Raw genomic sequence first — 17792 nt, 5'->3', positions numbered from 1 at the left:
TTTTGGGGCCTGTCCTGGAACTAGCTCTTGTAGACCAGGCTGGTCTCGAACTCACAGAGATCCGCCTGCCTCTGCCTTCCGAGTTCTGGGATTAAAGGCGTGCGCCACCACCGCCTGGCTTGGAACTTATTTTTGTGATCCCTGTATACTGCTCTGTTTGCTACTAATAGCAATATTATTGAGCACCTCTACATGCCTGGGATCATTTTCAGTATTTTCTGTCTTCATGATGTGAAGTGAGTTCTCTTTCTAAGCAGCAGTAGGTCTGCAGTTCTGTGGAGCATAGTTCTCAGAGATCTTATGTCTAGGAGTGCTTGCACGGTCACCTTACCCTCTCCTTGAACGTCTACTGATTGACTTCTCTTGAAGTAGAACCCTTTTAATATCTGATAGGTTGCTTTGCCACTGTAGAAACAGATTAACTGAGTCACAAAGCAATTAATTCTACTTTCTAGTTATTAATAATAATGGCAAATATTATTAAATACTTATTTTGTGAACTATTTACTTCTCACAGCACCATGAGGTGGCATTTTATCTATTTTTTTTCTTTTCAGGAAAGTAGATTGAAGCTTGTTTAAGGTCACATATTTTGTGAATTTTTTTTCTTTTTTCTTTGCTAAAACCTTTTCTTAGGTCTTGCTTTCATTTCTCTTTCTCATGTGCCTGTCCCATTTTATGCAAGAACTGGATAAAGTACAATTTTCATTATCAACCTCATTCTGGGGTTTGAGTTGGAGGCAGAAATTGCTGATAACAATTCAACTGTGAGTTCTAAATGTATGTCTGTCTGCAGGCTTGGGGAAGTAGGTGTCTAATTTGGGTTTTCTTCATATAGTCTGTCACATTCAGGACATTAAAACCATTAAATATTTAAAATCAGGAGGCTGGTAACAGGTTAGGTATTATTTATTTTTAGTCAATATATTGCTAAAATTTAGTTACACCCAACCATTTCATTTATGCTTCTGGAAACTGAGATTTTGAGATTAAGTGATGGTGTCAAGACCATGACTACTTTAAAATGATGACCTGTAAAGGATTAACCACTTAATTGGAGCCAGATGGAGAGTTTGTAATGAAGCCACCACTTAATGAAAGCCTGCCATATCCTAGGGGCTTAAAGTGTTTCCTCAGATTGGTTTATCTGTGTCAGTGCACGTGTCACTCTTGGTTGGATGGTTAAGGTCCCTAAGCTGCACTTTATTATTCGTTTTCATCTTAGCACAGGGTCTGCTATGATACATTCTCATAGACTGCTGATGTGGACTCGCTTCCTTTTCTTCTGTTTCCAGGCAGTTTTCTTTTACACAGGGAGACAGGGTTAATCCTCCTACCATCTTGCTTTAATCATTCATTAAATACACCAGAGTAATAATTGTTAAAATACTATGTTATAAAATGGCCTTTGTTTATTCATCTCTCTCATTTTAGAATATACGTTTTTAAGGTGCAGATGGCATGGTGTTCCTCTTTGAAATCCCATGATCTAGTCATGGAAAGTGGTCAGTAAATGTTTGCTAAATGAATACAAATATATTTGAAAGTTAGACTTATTTTCTTTCTTTATGTTGGGAAAGAAAGTAAGTCTAACTTTCAAATATATTTGTAAAACCGGACTTACATAGCAGATAATGAGGACTACTGAGAACTCAAGAACAATGGCAGTGGGTTTTTGATCCTACTACACATACTGGCTTTGGGGGAGCCTAGGCAGTTTGGATGTTCAACTTACTAAACCTGGATGGAGGTGGGCGGTACTTGGACTTCCCACAGGGCAGGGAACCCTGATTGCTCTTCAAGCTGATGAGGGAGAGGGACTTGATTGGGGGAGGGGGAGGGAAATGGGAGGCGGTGGTGGGGAGGAGGCAGAAATCCTTAATAAATAAATAAATTAAAAAAAAAGAAAGTTAGACTTAGAAAACAGCAGTATCTTTTTGGCTTTGTTGGCGTGCTAACAGTAAGGCTTGGCAGTGATGAGTAAATCTTCATAATGGAAGGCAGGCAGATTTGCAGACAATTACACAGAGAGCTAAGTGTTATTTTATGTGATTCAGAGAATATTTAACTGAGCCATCAAAATGGTATTTTCTCCTCAAATCTTTTTTTTCTGATTTTTTCAACTCAAATTTTAGTTTCTAATTCTCTATATTTTTTTTTGAGATTTTCATGCTTGAATATTTATATTTATTTTATATTTATATTTTTATATTATTTCCTATCTGTCTCCTTTTTCACTACTTTCCCTTTCCTTGGATATATACATACTGATGAAAGAGGAGAGTTACTTTGTCATTATCATTTTAATTTTCTAATTTACACAGTAAATCAGTATTATTTCTATTTAATACTTAGTGTATTTTGGAACAGAATTTTATAAATATCTGAGTGTAGATGCTAGCCTGATCTCATTGTTACTCTTTTGATGGCCTGATTTTATGACTCCCTTCACTTGTTATGTAGGCACTTCCCTTTCTTACTACTTTGTGGTTGTTTTTTCTTTGAGTTCCATGCCTGATTCAAGAGGATGATCTCTATTTTGGAAAACTCTAGCCTGTTTGCCTATAGATGCTGGTGGTTAAGTTTAATCAGCCTCTCTCTGCTCTGACATTACTTTGCCTCTGGTTATCTCCAACTTCTTTTTGTTCTAATTAATTTGCTACATTAAAGGGGTCGTTCCTTGAATGACATATCTGAAAATAATCTTTTCTTATAGCTATTTATTGTTCTTTCTGTTAATATCCTAGGAGTGCCTTTCCTTTATTCTTCAATTTATTGTGAAAAGTGGGTATAAGTAATAATTTTAAATAGATGTTTCTGAATTTTAAAAATGATCCTTAAAATTCATATGCAAGATTTATGGTTAAGAACGAGTTTGCTTAATATTGTTAATTGTTCTTCTGGCAAGGTATATTGACTGACCTAGTTTTTTTCAGTATCATTAGCACTTTCCACTGATTAATAATGAATTTTTTGTTAATCACTTCTGCTTAGAGGTTATTTTGTATATATATAGATATATTATAGAGATTATTAGTTCGAGACTTGTGACTAGATTCAGAATGAAAATGGTGATAATTTACTTGGGAAGGAAACATTCAGCCTGGTTTTTCTTTGCTTTGAACATATTCTTTTTTAATAAATCACCTTGCTTTTGATGGTGAGGAATGTTATAATAGTTTGGAAATTAAAAAAGGTTTTTATGTTAACCTTAATGATTGTTTTCAAGTATGTCAGCTTTCATGCACATCAAATATATATTTTGGCTCTGTTATGCATGGCATTAGATCTTACATTGCATGTAAAGTCAAATACATTCAGCCTTAGTTTTAGGCTGTCCTAATGATATTGTTTATGTAAAAATAATGAAAATAGCTTTTCTACTGGGCCAGAGAGATAGCTTGTTTGGTAAAGGTACTTGCTGCACAACCGTGGTCACCGAGTTCAGTTCCTGGATCCCCAGGTAGAAAGAAGGAACCTACTCCAAAAAGTTGTTCTCTGCACTGTTCCCAACATGAACAGTGGCATATACCCCACCACAGATAATAATAAACGAAAAATAACTTTGATATTATTTTAGATCGACAGGTTTCCTAATTAAATTTTCAGATTTATGTAACTATACATGATTTATAAATATTTTGCTACGTTCTAATTATGTAGCTAGAAGAATTTATAGATTTTTTCAAGATATTATTTCAGAAAGAATTTATTTACTCAAGTTGAATTGAAAGAAAATGCTCTGAAAACTCATAGTCACCACATTTTTCTATGTTTTTTATGTTATAAGTTAAGTTATAAGTTTATGTTTTTTTGGAAAATAAAAGACCTACAATTCAAGCATTTGGGAGGTTGAAATAGGGTGGTTATTAGTTCAAAGGTTAGTCTGGGGTTTGTAGTGAGAGACCACAGCTTAAGACAAAGCAAGGATCCCACAAAGCCAGTTCCTGAAGTAGGATTGAAACCTAGTTCCATTGTCCTTGGCTTCTCATCAGCCTTCATTGTCTGCCATGTTCAGAGTCCGGTTTTATCCCATGCTTATTCAATCCCTGTCCAGCTGGCCTTGGTGAGCTCCCAATAGATCAGCCCCACTGTCACAGTGGGTGGGTGTACCCCTCGAGTGGGGGGAGGGAGAGAGGAGTGAAGAGTGGGGGAGAGGAGTGGGAGGAGGAGGAGGGAAATGGGAGGCCAGGAGGAAGCGGAAATTGTTTCAACAACAACAACAACAAAAAAAAAGACAAAGCAAGGAAAATGGTGACATTTTTTACTTCTTTTAACCTAATGTAATTTATTTTCAATTAATAAGATTTGCAAATATGTGTGTTGGTGATATATATATATATATATATACATATATGTTATATAATTTATTTGTTATTCCATTTATAGAATCTAGTTCAGAAATTTCCCTTTCTCGAGTAGGATGAAATTTACTGATAGGAATACTTTTTTGTTTTTCTTCTTTTCCCAAAACAGACTGTGGCCAAAGTGGGGAGAGGGCATTTAATTAGCTCAACTGAAGTATTATACATATTTATTTTGTTAGATCTAAAAATTTTAGTTTGATCTCTTGTTTCTTCTCTTGGTGCGGCACAGTTGGCTACTGCACTTACATGTTAAAATCTGTGAATAATAAGAGTTAAAAGAAACTTGAAATGCTTTTCCAGTTCCTTTGAAGTGCTAGGCAGAAAACTAGGAATTCAGTTGCAACAGTAATGAAGATAGGTAGCTAAAACTTCGGTGCCGTGGTATATGTACCAGGCTCTGTGTTTAGTACTTTGTAAACTTTTCACTTTGTTATTTTTCTGTTTTGAGATTAAGATGTCATTTCTATTTCAGACATGCTTAAGTTTGAGAAAGTAGTGTTCTGGTTGCATGGCCTAATGCTGCTCTATGTGTACTATTTTACTCTGCCTTTTTGAAGTAGACAGACATACTGAAAAGAAACTGGGGAATGTGTTCATGGAAAGGTGTGAAATATATTGTGTACTATTCCCTATATTAGTTATATCCTCTCAGAAGGCTCCTCTAACTCTGCAGAGGTCTTTGAGACTGTTTTCAAGTTCATTTAACTCCATTTAAATCTATGAGGGATCCTTACAGCACACACATAGTCAAAAGATAAAATGCTCTTCTAAGTTACAGTCCTCAAACTTGGTAGCTTGCATGTTTTTAGGGAAATTATCTGGTTCCTCACCTTTCTCTTTCCAGTTTTTTCTCCCAGTTATTTTATATTTATGAGATATCAATGATGTTATCAAATCCAGTTCCCTTTACTATGTCTATATGCAAGTGCCTGTGTTGATTTTTTTTAAAACTATTTACTCTTTTCGGGGCCCACCACCCAGCTCCCAAATAAATCACACATGGAAGCTTATTCTTAGTTATAAATGCCTAGTCTTAGCTTGACTCGTTTCTTGCCAGTTTTTCTTAAATTATCCTGTCTACCTTTTGCCTCTGGGCTTTCACCTTTCTCTGTTTCTGTATATCTTTTCTTTCCTTCTTTTTCCATGTCTGGCTGTGTGGCTGTAATTATTTCCAAGGAATCAGGTTTTATTTAAAAATTGTTTATTTCTTTTTATCTTTTTGTGTCTTTCTTCTGGCAGTTTGTTTTTCTAAGGTTATGATTTCTTTGTTGGGATGGAAAGCAATGGGAGATTGCCAGAAAGAAAATTCATCGCTGTTATCAGTGACAATTTTGTGACTCATTAGTAAGGGTTTAGAATAATATGTTTTTACTGTATATGGCAATAGAGACTATTCAAAAGAAAAATCCCTGTTTCATCATTATCCGTACTTTTAAAGTCTTAGAATATTCCAGAAGTATAGCATTAAAAATGAAAACTATATTCTAAAAATATTTACTTAGTGCTTACTATAAAGAAAGACAAATGCTAAATGTGAATTTTAAAAATTCACCAACTTTTAAAGGTCTTTGGCTTTAAATAATGTCGATCCCAAACTTCCTTCTCATCACAAGCTTGCTATTGTAGATGGTTTTCATGTTACTACATAGAGATACAATGTTCCTTATATGATGCTTCAACCTGAAGTGTTTAAGATTATGTGGCGTTGTTAGGATCTGGGGGATATTTGTCTTTATTGGTTATCCATTCCAAATTTGGAAATCCAAAATCTGAAATGCTCTCAACTGAGAAACTCTGAGTGTCATAATCTTGGAACATTTGAATTTCAGATGTTTGGATTAGCATACTTGACTTGTGTAGATTTTTTTTTATCTATTAAATTTTTTAAAAGATATCAGTGCAAGTTCCCACTCCCCTCCTCCCTTTCCCTTCACCTATTCCTTCCACACACCCTGCAACCCCACCCCCATCCAATCCTCAGAGAGGGTAAGGCACATTGCTTTGGGAAAGGTCTAAGGCCCTCCCTACTATATCTAGTTTGAGCAAGATATATATTCAAAGAGAACAGGATCCCCAAAAGATAGTAGATGCAGTAGAGATAAATCCTGGTGCTACTGCCAGTGGCCCCTCAGTCTGCCCCAGCAATTCAACTGTCAGCCACATTCAGAGGGACTAGCTTGGTTGTATGCTTGTTCCTTCCCAGTCCGACTAGAGTTGGTGAGCACTTATGAGCTCAAGTAAACTGTTTCAGTGGGTGAACCCATCATGGTCTTAACCTCTTCGCTCATATTCTCATTCCTTCCACTCTTCAACGGGAATTAGGGAGCTCAGTTCAGTGCTCCAATGTGGGTCTTTGCCTCTGTTTCCATCAGTGGCTGGATGAAGTTTCTATGGTGATACTTAAGGTATTCCTCAGTCTGACTACAGGGTAAATAAAAGATCACTTGCCACCTCTACCCTATTGCTTAGAGTCTTAGCCGGCGCCATCTTTGTGGATTCCTGGGAATTTCTCTAGAGCTAGGTTTCTGCTAACCCTATAATGGCTCCCTCAATCAAGATATCTCTTTCCTTGCTCTCATTTCTGTCCTTCCTCCATCTTGACTATCCCATTTCATCGAGTTCTCCTCAACTCTCCCCTTCTTTCCTTCTCTTCTCCTTCTACCCTCTCTTCTCCCCCGACCCCATGTTCCCAATTTTATCAGGCAATCTTGTCTGTTTCCAGTTTCCACACACACACACACACACACACACACACACACACACACACACACACACATATATGTTTTTCTTTGGGTTCACCTTATGACTTAGCTTCTCTAGGATCATGAACTATAGGCTCAATGTCCTTTGTTTATAGCTAGTATCCACTTATGAGTGAGTATATGCCATATTCATCTTTTTGGATCTGGGTTACCACACTCAGGTTAGTGTTTCTAATTCCATCTGTTTGCGTATAAAATTCAAGATGTCATTAATTTTTACCGCTGAGTAGCACTCTAATGTGTAAATGTGCCACATTTTCTTTATCCATTTTTCAGTTGAGGTACATCTAAGTTGTTTCCAGGTTCTGGCTAGTACAAATAATACTGCTATGAACATAGTTGAACAAATACTTTTGTAGTATGGTTGAGCATCTTTTGGGTATATTCTCAAGAGTACTATTGCTGGATCCTGAGGTAGGTTGATTCCCAATTTTCTGAGAAACCGCCATACTGATTTTCAAAGTGGTTGTACAAGTTTGCATTCCCACCAGCAATGGATGAGTGTTCCCCTTACTCCACATCCTCTCCAACATAAGGTATCATTGATGTTTTTTATTTTAGCCATTCTGACAAGTGTAAGATGATATCTCAGAGTTGTTTTGATTTGCATTTCTCTGATGGCTAAGGATGTTGAACATTTCCTTAAGTATCTTTTTGGCCATTTGCGATTCTTCTGTTGATTTTTCTGTTCAGTTGTGTACCCCAGTTTTTAATTTGGTTATTTAGAATTTTAATATCTAGTTTCTTGAGTTCTTTATATATTTTGGAGATTAATCCTTTGTCTGGTGTGGGGTTGGTGAAGATCTTTTCTCATTCAGTAGGCTGGCGTTTTGTCTTAATTGACTGTGTCCTTTGTTTCAGGAGGTCCCATTTACTTATTGTTGTTCTCAGTGTCTGTGTTACTGGGGTTATCTTTAGGAAGTAGTCTCCTGTGCCAATGCATTGAAGACTACTACTCACTTTCTGTTCTCTGAGGTTTGATGGAGGAAGGTCATTGGCTAATAAAGAAACTGCCTTGGCCCATTTTATTGGTTAGAACATAGGTGGGTGGAGTAAACAGAACAGAATGCTGGGAGGAAGAGGAAGTGAGCTCAGACTCGACAGCTCTGCTTTCTGGAGCAGAGATGCCATGCTCCCCTCTCCAGGGTCAGACGTGATAGCTCTGCTCTCTGAGCCAGATGCCATGAAGCAAGCTGCCAGGTCAGACAGGCTGAATCTTTCCCGGTAAGACTGATGCTACACAGATTATTAGAGATGGGTTGATCGGGATATGAGAATTAGCCTATAAGGGCTAGAGTTAATGGGCCAAGCAGTGTTTAAAAGAATAGAGTGTCCGTGTAATTATTTCGGGGCATAAGCTAGCAGGCGGCCGGGGTGCTGGGGACACAGCCTTGCAGCTCCGATTACAACAGAGGTTCATTGTGGTTGGATTTATATTGAGGTCTCTAATCCATTTAGACTTGAGTTTTGTGCATGACAATAGATATGGTTCTATTTTCATTCTTGTACATGTCAACATCCGGTAATGCCAACACCATTTGTTGAGGATACTTTCTATTTTGCATTGTATAATTTTAGCTTCTTTGTCAAAAATTGGGTATTCTTAGGTGTGTAGATTAATATCTGGATCTTTGATTTAATTCTGTTGGTCAACCTCTCTATTTTTTTACGCCAATACCAAGCTGTTTTTATTACTGTAGATCTGTAATAGAGCTTGATGTCAGGGATGGTGATGCCTCCGAAAGTTCCTTTATTATATAGAATAGTTTGGGCTATCCTGTCTTTTTTTGTTTTTTCCATATGAATTTGATTATTGTTCTTTCAAGGTCTATAAAGAATTATGTTGGGATTTTGATGGGGAGTGCATTGAGTTTATAGTTTGCTTTTGGTAGGATTGCCATTTTTACTGTGTTGATCCTACCTATTCAAGAGCATGAAAGATATTTCCATTTTCTGGTATCTTCTTCAATTTCTTTCTTCAAGAACTTAAAGTTCTTGTCATATAGGACTTTCACTTCTTTGGTTAGTGTTACCTAAAGATATTTTAAGTTATTTGTGGGTATTGTGAAAGGTGATGTTTCTCTGATTTCACTCTCAGCTTATCACTTATGTATAATATGTCTGTAGTGGGAGCACAGGGCTGTGTTCCTGCCACCCGGCTCCTGGCTGCCTACTAGCTTATGCCCCGAAATAACAATACACAAATTGCATTCATTTAAACACTGCTTGGCCCATTAGCTCTAGCCTCTTACTGGCTAACTCTTACATCTTGACTAACCCATTTCTAATAATCTGTGTGGCTTACCGGGAAGGATTCTAGCCTATGTCCATCTTGGGCCAGAGCTTCATTGCGTCTGACCAGAGAGGAGATGCATGGCGTCTGGCTTGGAGAGGAGAGGCATGGTGTCTTACCTCACTGCCTTCTTTCTCCGAGCATTCTGTTCTGTCTACTCCACTTACCTAATTTTCTGACCTATCAGACCAAGCAGTTTTCTTTATTGATTAACCAATGAAACAACAGATTGACAAATGACCTTCCCACATCATATGTCTATTGATTTTTTTTTTTTAGTTGATCTTGTATCCTCATCATTATCCCCTGTAGGAATTCTCTGACAGAGTTTTTTGGGTCACTTATGTACACTATCATATCATCTGCAAATAACCAAAGTTTGGCTTCTTCCCCTCCAATTTGAATCACCTTGATCTCCTTTTGTTGTCTTATTGCAATTGCTAAAACTTCAAGTACTATGTTGAAGAGATATCGAGAGAGTGGACAGTCTTGTCTTGTTCCTGATTTTAGTGGACTCGCTTTGGGTTTCTCTCCATTTTATTTGAACAAATATGCTATAGTTTATCTAAAGTACTTGTGTTAATAGATTATCATTAGTTTTCAATTTCTTATTAATACAAGCATTGTTACAATAAAAGTTCTTTTTTATTACGAATAAAAGGCTTTATTGTTCCATGAGTGAGTTTTGGGAATAAATCACAGAAGGGAATAACTTTGGGGATTTTTTGATCCAAGCCCATTATTTACATACTACATGCATGATAATCATAGAAAGAAAAAAAAGTATTGATCAAAATAATCACTGAAGATGAGCAGGCCAATGTCCATGCCGGTGTCCTGTGTCCATCACAAGCACGTTGGCCATACTTTCTGGAGATCATGGTGGTGGTGCACTGAGCATGTCCTGGATGGACACAGGACAGAACTTCTGTGTTGTCAGAGAGTTTCCACTAGAAACCCTGAGTGAGGGCTGCAGGCATGAAGGAAAGCCTTCCAGGACCCCAGATGTCATCTATGACCTTGACCTGGGACTCCAAGCACCAGCAGCTGGCTGAATGCTTAGATGTAGACATCTCCACAGATATCCAAACTTCTGACCAGGAGCCGAAAGTAAAGATGGCGGCTCCAGTTGCGCACTGGTTCCTACATGGATCTTTCTGGTCTCTCTGTGTGTGTATTTCTGGAAGGTATGATTCTCGAAGTGGAAGTTCCTGGATCAAATATAATATGGATTTAAATAAACACATGCTTTTTATTTAATTTTTATTAATTAAATTTATTCTTGTACAATTTCTTACCAGTATATAATTTATTGTGCTTACTTTCCTCCACTTTTTCTAGGTCTTCTTTTTTCTTTTCTTCTAAGATGGTGTTTGTCTGAAACCTTGACTGTCCTGGAGCTTGCACTGAACACCAGGCTGGCCTCAAAACTCAGCGATCTTCCTGCCTCTGCCTTCTGAGTGCTGACATTAAAAATGTGTATCATCACTGTCCAGCTTTTCTAGATTTTCTTTGTATTTCTAGCAACACCTTGCCTCCTTACAAGTTCATTCCTCATATCCATTGTAGTAGGAGGCCACAGGTGTGTTTCCAACCGCCCTTCATTTTTTTCTTTCTTGGCTGGCCAGAGTCCAGAAATAACCACACAGAAACTGTATTAATTAAATCACTGCTTGGCCCATTAACCTTAGCTTCTTATTAGTTAACTCTTGCATTTTAATTTAACCCATCTTCATTAATCTGTGCATCACCATGAGGCTGTGGCCTACCAGCAAAGTTTCAGTGTGTCTGTCTCCTGCAGCTGCTCCATGGCTTCTCTTCTGACTCTGCCTTCTTTTTTTTTTTAAGACAGGGTTTCTTCGTAGATTTTGGTTCCTGTCCTGGAACTAGCTCTTGTAGACCAGGCTGGCCTTGAACTCACAGAGATCCGCCTGCCTCTGCCTCCCAAGTGCTGGGATTAAAGGCATGCACCACCACCCCCGGCCTGACTCTGCCTTCTTTCTCCCAGCATTCAGTTTAGTTTTCCATGCCTACTTCTGTTCTACTTAGCCACTGGCCGAAACAGGTTCTTTATTAATTAGTGGTATTCATCGCATACAGAGGGGAATCCCATTTCAATCCACGTCTTTTGTTTTGCTTTTAGATCCAGTAGGTTTAACTTGGGCTGTATAGTTAAGGGCATAGTACTCATGTGATCCTGATGGGTTCAATAGTGGATATACAACTGAAGGCAACCACTTCTCTATCCCAGAATATATCTGTAGCCAGAAGTTCAGCTGGAAGGGGTAGGGACCTTTGAACTCCTTCATCCATGCCTGGCTGTTGACAGGCTTCTTTGTGTGCGAGCCCAGTGCAGGGAATTGTATGCTGCTGTGAGTTCGTGGTTGTGATAGCTGTATCATACCCAGGAAGTAGGATTTCCTGTTCCTTCTCCCTGACTTCTTGCATTTACATTCTTTTCTGTCCCTATTCTGTAATGTCCCCTGAGCCTTAGAGGGGGTGCTATAGATGTCTTGTTTTGTGCCGAACATTCATTGTCGTCCTCACTTGGAGCAGTCATGACAATATGCATTCACCCATAAAGGAATGCTATTGCTTAAATATGAGCCTCTTTCCCTCCTTTCCCCCATTCCTCACTTTTCCTCTTTCCCTTCCTCTCTCTTGCCATTCTTTCCCCTTCTTATCCTCTCCCTTTTCTTCTCTCTGTTGTTCTCCTCTCTTTCCCTCCACTCCCCACTAGTTTTCATAGGGCTGGAGATTAAACACAGGGCTTCACACTTGTTTGGCAAATGGTCTATCACTAAGTTACCTCCCATTTCCATTTACCTTCTTTTTGATTCCTCTATACTTTTGTCTGTATTCTCCCAATTTAACTAGCCAATATGTTTGTTTTATTTTGCATTTAAGATTACAGTGGAGTTTTATTTATTATTTTCATTGAGTGCTTATATTTTATATATTATGTATTGTACTATGTTCTTGTCTTGGCTCAATTTCTAGAGGTTTATACTTTATTTATTAGTAAAATTGTAGTATGTTGGAGAAAATAACCCCTTGCAATATGTTGGAAACTTTTATGCATTAAGTAATTGAAGTTTTATACTTATAGGTAGATATATTCCTTTATTTTTGTTTCATCTTATTTTGTTTCATGCTTAGGCATTCCTTTATCACCAAGACTAATAAGAATCCAAATAATTCTTTTATCACAGTACTTTTGATTTTTATTATACTCAGAGTGTAAGATGTCCGTGAATGTTTGTTTTTTCTCCCTTTTTATCTTCTGAATTTAGCGTGTACAGTGTGTCATCAATTACTTTGGAATCTTCACATCCTCTTATTTCCTGTGGATCAGAATAAGATGGTGTTGTCTTATATACTTCCTAATTGAATATCAGGTTATGAATACTTAGACTTACTACAAATCTGTTAAGTAGGAAAACTTCTATTTGTTTACCTGATATAATCTAAGTATAGTCTGTTTTTCACTGTAACTTTTAATAGTCTCTTTTCTCAAAAGTGCCTAATTTTCTGTGGTAATGTAGGATTATATGGGATACTTGTTTATGTGGTTGGTTCTTTAGGATATTGTAGTACTGAATCTTCAGTGGTTTGTGCTAGCACTCACTGTTCCTCTCATACCAGTGAAACTTTATTTGCTTTAGCTTTAGAATAAAACCTCATTTCTATTTGTTATGATGAATTTGTTATTAACTTCTAAGTTGTATATGTGAGCTCTTTACAGAGTGTCTTCACTCCATTACACAGAGCTGTGCTCAGATTTTAAATAGAATATCCCAGATCTTATCTGTTAGTACTCTAAAATAGTTAAGCAATTTTCTCTGTATGTTACTTATGTTTTGATTTTTCTGAATTTGTGAGTGGCTATGACCAAGTCTTTTAGCCTGCCCAAATGGACCTTTATTAATTAAATGAATGTTTTGTATATCCCATCTGTGAATTATTTTATGCTGGCTTATTGTCTTTTGTAGCATCTTCAGAAGTTCTGATTTTTAACATAGATCCTTTTGTGGGAGCTGCTTACCAGTTTGGAGCAGCATTGATAAATCTTGGTACTTGTGGTCAGATAGACAATTTTAAAAACTATCTTGTATTATTAGGACAGTGCTTTGCTAGCCTTCCTTAGTTCTTTGCCAGATCCCTTTTATAATGTAGATAAATCATGTCCATAATGTTCCCTTTCTCTATCTCATGTACCCCTTTCCATCTATGGTAAAATGTTGATGGTTTAGTGTTCTTCAGGCCTCTGTAGGTAGCTACAGCTGCTATGAGATCACTTGCACATCAACCTCATCACTTCCAGAAAACAGCTGCTCCAGCATTCTTTCACCTCTGGCAGCTCTTAACATTCTTTCTTCCCCCCTTTCTTCATCCATGTTTCCTGAGCCCAGGTTATGGTGTCTGAAATCTTCTGGGGCTGAGCACTGAACAGTCAGTAACTTATTCTCAGCACTTTTCACCAGGTGTAAATTTCTTCCTGTTACAAAATCTTTAGCTTTTTCAAATGTTTACTTTGTTTTAATGTATACTTAACATATTTATCAGGCCAGTGTTGGCTGTTGTCTCTGATACGTGTCCCAGATGGCAGGAACAGTAAGAGTATCATCACAATCTATGTACTATGTCTTCATTTCTTTGTATGTATCAGGTGGCCATGCCATGCCATTCTATTTAGCTCTAGTCAGAGTGCCTCTGAGCATCTTGTGAAATTGGCTTCCTTCTTTCTTTCTTTTTTTCTCTTTTTTCCCCCCAGAAATTGTGGGGACCAGGTAACCCTCTCCAACCCTGTGTGCCATGGGGAAAAGGGAGAAGTGAGTGCTTTTGGAGTGAGACTGCCCTCATACCCTGTCATTTGGGTTTTGTTTAGTTCTCTTTGCTATTTGGGCATCCTAAGCGTTTTCTCAAGTTAGTATGGTAGATGAACTATTTGAGGGAAGGAATGAGACCCAACATCTCTCACTCTGCCATCTTCTAATATAACAACTTGCTTTAAACTATTGTCTTTGGATAAATCTATTTAATATAACTGTCTTTAGAGTTTTATCTGCAGATGAGAATTTTGATAAAACTATTTGACAATTTATTTGGGCACTTAGTGTTCCCTTTTGTAAATACATAGCCATGTCTTATGGTTTATGATTTGGAAGTTCTTATATTTATATAATGTGTATTTTTTTTCCTATAGAGAGTGATAATGAACTCTCAAGTGGAACAGGTGATGTGTCAAAAGACTGTCCTGAGAAGATCCTCTATTCTTGGGGAGAATTGTTAGGAAGATGGTAAGTATTTATTTTTCTTATTCAAAATTTATAATTACATATTTTGTGTTAATTTTTATACTAATTAAAAATTTGTCAGTAAATAAAATTTCAAACTGTAATATTAAAAGCTATATTAATATCTTAGTATATCTTAAATTATTTAATGTGTTTATATGTATGATAGTGTGTGTGAGGGTGTATGTGTATATGTGTATGGTGCTCAGAGGACAATTTTGTGGATCCAATTCTTTCTTTCCATCTTTGTATGTGTTTTAGGTACCAAACTCAGGTCTTCAGGATTGAACAGCAAGGGCCTTTACTAGCTGATTACATAGACCCTTGATATATTTAATAACATAGAAATCAAAATGTGGTTTATTGATGCCCTTCATGTGTTGGCCTTCTAGATCTTCCCCCTGTATGGGCTCTATTTAGTTCCTTTCAGTAGTTATTTTTCCCACCCAAACTTTGAAAGCCAGGTGAAATGAACAATTTCTGGATAAAGTCTAAAGTGCCAAAGTTCACTTGAAATGAAATAACCTGAATGGTTTGGTATCATCTAATTACTTTTTTTTATTAATATAATTTTCTTTCCTTTTCTTTGTTTTTTTTTTGAGAAGGAGTTTCATAAGCTGATCTTAAATGTTGCCAAGGATAACATAAACTTCTCATTCCTCTTCCTCTATTTAGCATCACTGGTGTACCAGCCGGTGTAGTTCATGCAATGTGGGACTTAGTCTAATCAGCCATTCTCCCAACTAAGCTATATGCCCAACACTGCTTTAATTTTTTTTTCTCTAAGAAAGCTTAAAGCCTAATTATAAAATTCCATCAAATATTTATAAAAGGTGACTGTTAAGTTTTATAAGCCTTTCTCAGAATATAGAGGGTAATTATTTTCAATTAATGTAATTTAATTTAATTAATTATTTTAATTTATGACACTAACATATACTGATCACAATACCAAGTTAAAATATTGTTACAAAATCGCAGTCAAGTATGCCTTATGAACATAATGCCCAACAATAGTAAGAACATATCAAATTCAGTGATGTATGAGAAAAAGGAAAGTAAAGCAGAGCAATGGTGTTTATTTTGGGTAATCAAGTATGGGTCAGTATATGAAAATAAATTGTTAAGTTACCATATCATCACCAGAAGAAAAACAACAAGATAAATAAGATAAAAACTATCACATTGAAGTTGTACAAGACACACCAACAGACAGGAAAGAGACCAAGATAAGTCACACAAATCAGAGACCTACTTGTTTTCACATTCAGGAATCCTATAAAAACAGTAAGCTTGAAGTCATATATAAACAGAGAGACCTATTCAGGCCCTGTGTATGTTGCTTAAGTCTCTGTGAATTCCTGTGAACTTTGCTCATGTTAATTTAGAGGGACTTGTTTTTATGGTATCCTTTATTCCCTCTGGCTCTTCACATTCTTTTCTCCTCTTTTTCCTTGGGGTTCCCTGATCATCTGAGCGGAGGGATAGGATGGGTCCTACTTAAGGCTTTGTGTTCTAAGGTTTCTCACTCTGTGTAATGTCTTGTTGCATGTCTGTATATTTTTTTCCCATCTACTGTAGAGGAAGATTTTCTGGTGATGACTGAGCAAAGCACTGATCTATGAGTATGCCATTAGGAGTGATTTTTGTCACAACCAACCTACCTACCTTCCTTCCTTCCTTCCTTCCTTCCTTCCTTCCTTCCTTCCTTCCTTCCTTCCTCTATTTTTCACTCCAGTACTATTTAATTTTACCCTAGGTCCCTGAGCTAGTCTCACATCCTTGGTCATCCAAGCAGCATCAGGTATGGGTTACATCTTATGGAATGGGCCTTAAGTCAAATCAGTTATTGGTTAGTTATTCTCATTTTTTCTCATGTAATTTTCTTACAGAAGGAAAAAGTAAAGAAGATTTGAAAGGAGGATATAAAATGGTATCTAATTTTCAGAAACATAATTTTCATTTTTAAAAAATCAAAAGGTTTGTATAAAATAAGCAGATAAACAAAACCTAACTTTTGCTTTATATACTTTTTTCCCCTTTTTTTAAGATAGAACCTCACCATATAGCTTTGGCTTGTAGACAAGGATGGCCTAGACCTCAAAGATTTCTGCCTGCCTCTGCTTCCTGAGTAATGGGACTAATGCCATCCATGTACCACTACTCCTGGCTTCATTTTACAATATTACAGAATATAAAGTGAACACTAATTCTACTTAATATACTAGCAATAAAAAGTCAGAGATGGAAGACATAAAAACATACAAAACATATAAAACAAAAAAGCCATGAAACACTTATATTGAAATCTAGCCAACTGCTATTTCTGCTTTGAAGCACTCAAAGAGCCCATGGAATGACAGGATCAATATTAGTGAGATTGAAGTTGTTTCCTAAGTAACCTATCTTTTCAGGAAAGCTTCAGTATTTTATAGCTACTAAGCTGGCCCTAAAATTTATATGAAATACACATTGATTATAACATCCAAAACAATTTTACAAATAAAGAGTAAAGTAGGATGACACAGTATCTGATTTCAGGGTTTGCTGAATTAATTGTCAGCACTTGCAGTGTAAAGGTAGACATATGGCTTCCTGGCACAGAATGAAGAAATAAGAAGTAGAGGCAAAATTTCTAAATATTTCCAGATGAATAGCTGAGTTTTAAAAGATACTCAACTTAGCCATCAGAGGAATAATAAAATCTATTTATTGAATAGTGATTGAAAGTACCCATGCATGAGTTATTTCTTTTACACTTTTACATTGATTCAACTCCGTGAACACTTTATATATCTGTATTTTTTGTTTTTGTTTTTGCTCTTATTTTAGTTTTATAACATTAAACCAATTAACTTAACCATTTAACCAATTAAAAAACATTTAATTTAAAACCATTAACCACTGACTCACTTACTCAGTGTCTTTTTTGTTTAATGATATTTGTTAGGACTCCATGGACACTGATGATTTAGAGATGGCATGTGAGCTAGTTTATACTTTATCATGTTATAAAGGCAAACATACATTTAAAACGATAATCGTATTATATTATATAAATGCTTATTGCAAA

The 17792-nt window shown here is 36.6% G+C and overlaps 1 protein-coding gene across 2 annotated transcripts in view; it reads left to right on the top strand.

The window, feature by feature from the left end:
* The window catches only part of Rabgap1l (RAB GTPase activating protein 1 like), a 657680-nt gene that overhangs the window by 149111 nt on the left and 490777 nt on the right, over positions 1–17792 (top strand). For both annotated transcript variants that reach the window (XM_005363940.3, XM_013352517.2), the window contains one exon: positions 14629–14722. In XM_005363940.3, the coding sequence (XP_005363997.1) occupies positions 14629–14722 (94 nt within the window). The remainder of the gene's footprint in view (positions 1–14628; positions 14723–17792) is intronic.

This window comes from Microtus ochrogaster (assembly GCF_000317375.1).
Source record: "Microtus ochrogaster isolate Prairie Vole_2 chromosome 6 unlocalized genomic scaffold, MicOch1.0 chr6_random_2, whole genome shotgun sequence".
Lineage (NCBI taxonomy): Eukaryota > Metazoa > Chordata > Mammalia > Rodentia > Cricetidae > Microtus > Microtus ochrogaster.
Note: the sequence above shows the minus strand (reverse complement) of the source record. Positions and strands in the feature narration are given on the sequence as shown.